We start from the raw sequence: 8,448 nt of genomic DNA on the forward strand, positions 1-8,448 counted from the left end.
TATTTTGTGAGTTCATCTTCCCCTAACTACATTAAAAACTACAAAAATAACCATGAGTGCAGAAAAAATTACTGAGTTGGAAACAAAGATAGATGCCATGGTTGGTACTGTCAATGTTATGGCGAACCAGTGAATGAGTGATGAACCAACATCCTGGATTTGCGGGGCAGAGGCAGAGGTCGTGGGAGAGGATACATGCCACAACCAAGAAGAGGGCCACGTGAGGATAAGGAGCGATCGATTCGGATGACAAAGACAAGAAGCGTGCTTTCCCTCAACCGACACACTGATAAGCATCTTAAGGTAGAGATCCCTGAATTTTATGGTAGTTTGAACCCAAATGATTTATTAGAATGGTTAAGAGATGTTGAAAGAATTTTTGAGTATAAGGGATATAATGATACCAAAGCCTTTAAAGTTGCTAATTTAAAACTTAAGGGTTATGCATCATTATGGTATGACACCATGAAGAGTCTAAGGGCCAGGGAAGAAAAGGACCCCATTAGATCTTGCAATAAACTGAAAAAGAAGTTGCTTGCTAAGTTTGTTGCCAAAGATTACACTCAAGACTTATTTATTAGGCTTTCTAAATTAAAGCAAAATGAAAAATCTGTAGAAGCCTATCTGAGGGATTTTGAACAGTTGACATTGCAATGTGATATCAATGAAAAACCTGAACAAAGGATTGCTAGGTTCCTAGAAGGGCTTAATTATAACATTGCAAAGCAAGTAAGGTTACAACCACTGTGGTCTTTTGAGGATGTGGTAAATTTATCCTTTAGAGTTGAGAAAATGAGTAAGGAAACTCCCAAGTCTTATGCTAAAGCACCCCCTCCTAAGCCTTATTCTGGGTCGGGGATTGGTGACAATTCTAGACCTCCTTTAGTTGTAAACAAGAGTGTCTTGGATAAAGGCAAGACTCCAATGGGACAGAAGTCCACTCCCACAGTAGATGAGAGAAGGAAATGCTACCACTGTCAGGGGTATGGGCATTTCAAGAAGGATTGTCCTTCTAAGAGGACCCTAACGCCACGAAGTCCAAGAATGGGAGGAAGAGGGATTGGTAGAATATGAACCAGAAGAGGAATATGGGAGTAAGAGAAGAGGAATATGGGAGTAAGAAGGAGGATGACTCAGATAAGACAATGGTTGTGACCCCTCCTGATACAGGCCACAACCTTGTTCTTTGGGGAGTTATGCATTCACAGCAGCAACCACTTGAGGAAGATCAGAGATCCTTAATTTTCAGAAGCAGGTGTACCATTCAAGGCAGGGTGTGTAATGTGATCATAGATGGGGGTAGCTGCACCAATGTGGCTTCTGTCACTATGGTTAACAAGCTCAATTTAGAAACCAAACCTCATCCAAACCCTTACAAACTCATGTGGCTCAGTAAAGGGGCAGAAGTCAAGGTTGATCAGCAATGCCTTGTACCCTTTTCCATTGGGAACACTTATAAAGATGAGGTGACTTGTGACATTGTTCTAATGGATGCCTGTCATTTACTATTGGGCAGGCCTTGGGAGTTTGACAAGGATGCCTTACACAAAGGGAAGAGCAACATCTACACTTTTAAGCATGGGAACCAGAGAATAGTGCTCACACCTTTACCCCCAAACACCAAGGATTATGGAAGTCCTAACATGAGCAACCATAAAGGAGTACTATTCCTCTCAAAAGCAGAAATACTTAGGGAAATGCAGGAAGAGCAGTCTGCTTTCATCCTATTCTCCAAGGAAGTTGAGGGTACAACAGACATTCCTAGTGAAGTCATGGAACTGATTCATAACTATCAGGAAGTATTTCCAACTGAGCTGCCATCAGGGTTACCTCCATTGAGAGGAATTGAGCATCAGATAGATCTAGTGCCTGGTGCAATGCTGCCTAAGCGGCCAGCTTATAGAAGTGACCCAAAGACAACTCAGGAGTTGCAAAGAAAAATAGAAGAGCTCATGTCCAAGGGGTTTGTTAGAGAATCCTTGAGCCCTTGTGCAGTTCCAGCTCTCCTTGTTCCAAAAAAACATGGCACATGGAGAATGTGCATTGACAGCAGGGCAATCCACAATTTTACTGTGAAATACAGGTTTCCAATTCCTAGATTGGATGATATCTTTGGATGAACTTTGTCTTTGCTAGGCTATTTTCCAAGATAGACCTCAGGTAGGGCTATCACCCTGTAAGGATAAGAGAAGGTGATGAATGGAAAACTGCTTTCAAGACCAAGCATGGCCTCGATGAGTGGCTTGTGATGCCATTTGGCCTGTCTAATGCTCCTAGCACTTTCATGAGACTTATGACAGAGGTGCTGAGACCTTATTTGGGTCAGTTTATTGTTGTATACTTTGATGATATCCTGGTATATAGCAAATCCAAACCTGAACATTTGGAGCATCTGAAATTGCTGTTTATGAAATTAAGGGAGCATAAATTGTTTGGAAAGTTAGAAAAATGTTCCTTCATGACTGGGGAGGTGAAGTTCTTGGGATATGTGATAACTGAGAGGGGCATAGCTGTGGATCAGGAGAAGATTGCAGCTATCAGGTCATGGCCTGCTCCTAAAACCATCACTCAAGTGAGGGGGTTCCATGGCTTGGCATCATTTTACAGGAGGTTCATCAAGGGATTCAGTACAATCATGGCACCTGTGACTGAAGAAATGAAAAAAGGAGTGTTTACTTGGACAGAACAGGCTCAGCAGGCCTTTGAACTTATCAAGAAGAAACTGTGTGAGGCACCTATCCTGGCATTGCCTGATTTTGATCAGTTGTTTAAGGTGGAATGTGATGCTAGTGGAATAGGGATAGGGGCACTGCTCATTCAGGGAAGTAATCCAGTAGCCTTCTTTAGTGAGAAACTCAGTGGAGCCAAGCTTAACTACTCAACATATGACAAGGAGTTTTATGCATTGGTCAGGTCACTGATGTATTGGAGCCACTATCTAAAACCAAAACCCTTTATTCTTCACTCTGATCATGAGGCACTAAAGTATATTAATGGCCAGCATAAACTGAATGCCAGGCATGCTAAGTGGGTTGAGTTTCTCCAATCTTTTAATTTTTCTAGCAAGCATAAAGAGGGAAAGCTCAATGTTGTAGCAGATGCACTATCTAGGAGGCACTCTATGTTAGTCACAGTTCAGCAAAGAGTGTTGGGGTTTGAGTTTATGAAGGAGCTCTACAAGGATGATCAGGATTTCATGGAGGATTGGCTGACCTTGCAAGTCAATCCAAACAGCCCAGGGTCCAAGTTCACACTGCAAGAAGGGTATTTATTCAAGGGAAACAAACTGTGTATTCCCAGAGGCTCCTATAGGGATTTACTAATTAAAGAGGTTCACTCTAATGGTTTAGCAGGACATTTTGGGGTACAGAAGACCTTGGATATACTTCAAGACCAGTTCCATTGGCCCAGAATGGAGAGGGATGTTCAAGCCACCATCAGAAGATGCTCTACCTTTCAAAAATCAAAAAGTTCATTTCAACCAGGGGCTTATACTCCACTGCCTGTTCCAGATAAACCTTGGGAGGATATAAGCATGGATTTTATAGTGGCCTTGCCAAGAACTCAGAGAGGGAAGGATTCTATCCTGGTTGTGGTGGACAGGTTTAGTAAGATGGCCCATTTTGTGCCATGCCAGAAAACTGAAGATGCCTCAGGAGGAGCTGACTTATATTTCAAAGAAATTGTGAAGCTACATGGTGTTCCCAAAACAATTGTATCTGACAGGGACACCAAGTTTATGAGCTACTTTTGGAAGACCCTTTGGAGACTCCTCAACACCAAACTGCTCTTTAGCACCTCCCATCACCCTCAAACAGATGGGCAAACAGAGGTCACAAACCGCACTTTGGGTAGGATACTCAGGTGTATTGTGAAGAGCTCACTGAAAGATTGGGATCTCAAGCTAGCTCAGGCAGAATTTGCCTTCAACAGATCTCCTTCCTCCAGTACTGGACATAGCCCATTTGAAGTGGTATATGGAAGCAACCCTCTCATGACCATTGATCTATCCAATGTCCCAAGAGCAACAGTCAATTATGATGCAAAGAAAAGGGTAGAATAGATGAGGCACCTACATAAGTAGGTGAGGAGGCAAATTGAAAAGGCAAATGAGCAGGCTAGGAAGAACAGCAAGCCAACCAAAGGCAGGAAAGAATTCCAACCAGGTGATCTGGTGTGGGTACACATGAGGAAAGAAAGGTTCCCTGGTAAGAGAAAGAACAAGCTCATGCCAAGGGCTAATGGACCATTTGAGATAACAGAAAAGGGTAGGACAAATGCTTACAAGGTTGATCTTCTAGGAGAGTATGAGGTTCATGGAACATTTAACATTGGAGACCTCAGCCCCTACTATGACAGTGATGAAGAGAATACTAAGGATTTGAGGGCAAAGCCTCTTCCACCTAGGGAGGATGATGCAGGAGCAAGGGGATCAGGCAACCATCAAGACAATCACAAGGAGCTTGGCCTGACTAGGCTTGGGAATTACCCATATTCTCTAAAGGAACTATCCAACCAAGGGCTCCAGCTAATTTTTAGTCAACATTAAGAGTCCAAGCTACAAAATCATCCTGGAGAAGTTCCTCAAATTATTCTTAGAAGAATAGTTAATCAGGCTCACAAAGTCAGGGTCCATTCAGGGAAGAAGGCAACATTATCCTTGCTAATTCAGTGATAAGTCCTTTGTTTTTGTTTAAGTAAGTCTCATTATCTAAATAAGGATCTTGGAGGGTCATAGTAGTCCCTATAAAGTCAGGAGACAAGCAACAAGAAGGCCAAACAAGAGCTTTAAAGACCTGAGAACAGCATTGCCATTTCAGGAAACAAATAAGAATGCTTTATTGTGCTTTTCTGAACTTTTAACCAGTCTGTTTTATTACTGTTATTTCGTCCTCATTTGTGGACTTCTTGCTGTTATTTTAACTTCTTTTGTAAGGTCTTCTGAGTCATTAGATAATAGTTTAATCAAGGGCAGAGATCTCTTTGTAAACTCTATTTAAGCAGCCTGATATCCCACTCTTACAGGCAGATTTGAATGAAATGAAAACCTAAAGAGTCTACTCTCTTCAACCTGTTAACTTGTGCCTTGCTTAGTTAACAAAACTTTTAGTAACTTGTGCTTTGCTTAGTTGCTGGCCTGAGTTTAGTTTATTCTCCTTGTGCATTGCTTAGGGGATTGAATTAATCTTAGGATTCACTTTTCTTAGGATTTCTCTGTGCTTTGCTTGAGGATATTAAGTTCAGGGTTCTATCTTCCTTTTTATGTACAAATCCTGTCAAAACCATATTAACCCCTGGTTTGGCATATCAAAGTGGTAATCAGAGCATGGTTTAGCACAATCCCATCTTGTGTTAATCTTGGGTTGATCCATATTTTGTGAGTTCATCTTCCCCTAACTACATTAAAAACTACAAAAATAACCATGAGTGCAGAAAAAATTACTGAGTTGGAAACAAAGATAGATGCCATGGTTGGTACTGTCAATGTTATGGCAGAACCAGTGAATGAGCTGATGAACCAACATCCTGGATTTGCAGGCAGAGGCAGAGGTCGTGGGAGAGGATACATGCCACAACCAAGAAGAGGGCCACGTGAGGATAAGGAGCAGTCTGATTCAGATGACAGCACAAGAAGCAGGCTTTCCCTCAACCGACACACTGATAAGCATCTTAAGGTAGAGATCCCTGAATTTTATGGTAGTTTGAACCCAAATGATTTATTAGAATGGTTAAGAGATGTTGAAAGAATTTTTGAGTATAAGGGATATAATAATACCAAAGCCTTTAAAGTTGCTAATTTAAAACTTAAGGGTTATGCATCATTATGGTATGACACCATGAAGAGTCTAAGGGCCAGGGAAGAAAAGGACCCCATTAGATCTTGCAATAAACTGAAAAAGAAGTTGCTTGCTAAGTTTGTTGCCAAAGATTACACTCAAGACTTATTTATTAGGCTTTCTAAATTAAAGCAAAATGAAAAATCTGTAGAAGCCTATCTGAGGGATTTTGAACAGTTGACATTGCAATGTGATATCAATGAAAAACCTGAACAAAGGATTGCTAGGTTCCTAGAAGGGCTTAATTATAACATTGCAAAGCAAGTAAGGTTACAACCACTGTGGTCTTTTGAGGATGTGGTAAATTTATCCTTTAGAGTTGAGAAAATGAGTAAGGAAACTCCCAAGTCTTATGCTAAAGCACCCCCTCCTAAGCCTTATTCTGGGGTCAGGATTGGTGACAATTCTAGACCTCCTTTAGTTGTAAACAAGAGTGTCTTGGATAAAGGCAAGACTCCAATGGGACAGAAGTCCACTCCCACAGTAGATGAGAGAAGGAAATGCTACCACTGTCAGGGGTATGGGCATTTCAAGAAGGATTGTCCTTCTAAGAGGACCCTAACTGCCACAGAAGTCCAAGAATGGGAGGAAGAGGGATTGGTAGAATATGAACCAGAAGAGGAATATGGGAGTAAGAGAAGAGGAATATGGGAGTAAGAAGGAGGATGACTCAGATAAGACAATGGTTGTGACCCCTCCTGATACAGGCCACAACCTTGTTCTTTGGGGAGTTATGCATTCACAGCAGCAACCACTTGAGGAAGATCAGAGATCCTTAATTTTCAGAAGCAGGTGTACCATTCAAGGCAGGGTGTGTAATGTGATCATAGATGGGGGTAGCTGCACCAATGTGGCTTCTGTCACTATGGTTAACAAGCTCAATTTAGAAACCAAACCTCATCCAAACCCTTACAAACTCATGTGGCTCAGTAAAGGGGCAGAAGTCAAGGTTGATCAGCAATGCCTTGTACCCTTTTCCATTGGGAACACTTATAAAGATGAGGTGACTTGTGACATTGTTCTAATGGATGCCTGTCATTTACTATTGGGCAGGCCTTGGGAGTTTGACAAGGATGCCTTACACAAAGGGAAGAGCAACATCTACACTTTTAAGCATGGGAACCAGAGAATAGTGCTCACACCTTTACCCCCAAACACCAAGGATTATGGAAGTCCTAACATGAGCAACCATAAAGGAGTACTATTCCTCTCAAAAGCAGAAATACTTAGGGAAATGCAGGAAGAGCAGTCTGCTTTCATCCTATTCTCCAAGGAAGTTGAGGGTACAACAGACATTCCTAGTGAAGTCATGGAACTGATTCATAACTATCAGGAAGTATTTCCAACTGAGCTGCCATCAGGGTTACCTCCATTGAGAGGAATTGAGCATCAGATAGATCTAGTGCCTGGTGCAATGCTGCCTAAGCGGCCAGCTTATAGAAGTGACCCAAAGACAACTCAGGAGTTGCAAAGAAAAATAGAAGAGCTCATGTCCAAGGGGTTTGTTAGAGAATCCTTGAGCCCTTGTGCAGTTCCAGCTCTCCTTGTTCCAAAAAAACATGGCACATGGAGAATGTGCATTGACAGCAGGGCAATCCACAATTTTACTGTGAAATACAGGTTTCCAATTCCTAGATTGGATGATATGCTGGATGAACTTTGTGCTGCTAGGCTATTTTCCAAGATAGACCTCAGGTAGGGCTATCACCCTGTAAGGATAAGAGAAGGTGATGAATGGAAAACTGCTTTCAAGACCAAGCATGGCCTCGATGAGTGGCTTGTGATGCCATTTGGCCTGTCTAATGCTCCTAGCACTTTCATGAGACTTATGACAGAGGTGCTGAGACCTTATTTGGGTCAGTTTATTGTTGTATACTTTGATGATATCCTGGTATATAGCAAATCCAAACCTGAACATTTGGAGCATCTGAAATTGCTGTTTATGAAATTAAGGGAGCATAAATTGTTTGGAAAGTTAGAAAAATGTTCCTTCATGACTGGGGAGGTGAAGTTCTTGGGATATGTGATAACTGAGAGGGGCATAGCTGTGGATCAGGAGAAGATTGCAGCTATCAGGTCATGGCCTGCTCCTAAAACCATCACTCAAGTGAGGGGGTTCCATGGCTTGGCATCATTTTACAGGAGGTTCATCAAGGGATTCAGTACAATCATGGCACCTGTGACTGAAGAAATGAAAAAAGGAGTGTTTACTTGGACAGAACAGGCTCAGCAGGCCTTTGAACTTATCAAGAAGAAACTGTGTGAGGCACCTATCCTGGCATTGCCTGATTTTGATCAGTTGTTTAAGGTGGAATGTGATGCTAGTGGAATAGGGATAGGGGCACTGCTCATTCAGGGAAGTAATCCAGTAGCCTTCTTTAGTGAGAAACTCAGTGGAGCCAAGCTTAACTACTCAACATATGACAAGGAGTTTTATGCATTGGTCAAGGTCACTGATGTATTGGAGCCACTATCTAAAACCAAAACCCTTTATTCTTCACTCTGATCATGAGGCACTAAAGTATATTAATGGCCAGCATAAACTGAATGCCAGGCATGCTAAGTGGGTTGAGTTTCTCCAATCTTTTAATTTTTCTAGCAAGCATAAAGA

At 41.9% G+C, this 8,448-nt stretch overlaps 1 protein-coding gene across 1 annotated transcript; it reads left to right on the plus strand.

Annotated features, from left to right (window-relative positions):
• Positions 1-246: 246 nt before the first annotated feature.
• Positions 247-1,074, plus strand: LOC141641087 (uncharacterized). Its single transcript, XM_074449764.1, has one exon. The coding sequence runs from the start codon at positions 247-249 to the stop codon at positions 1,072-1,074; it is 828 nt and encodes a 275-aa protein (XP_074305865.1).
• Positions 1,075-8,448: the final 7,374 nt, after the last annotated feature.

Source organism: Silene latifolia, chromosome 2 (genome assembly GCF_048544455.1).
Source record: "Silene latifolia isolate original U9 population chromosome 2, ASM4854445v1, whole genome shotgun sequence".
NCBI classification, from domain to species: Eukaryota; Viridiplantae; Streptophyta; class Magnoliopsida; order Caryophyllales; family Caryophyllaceae; genus Silene; species Silene latifolia.

Coding starts and splice junctions, on each gene's coding strand:
- LOC141641087 (XM_074449764.1), top strand. CDS start 247: ATGACAAAGACAAGAAGCGTGCTTTCCCTCAACCGACACACTGATAAG.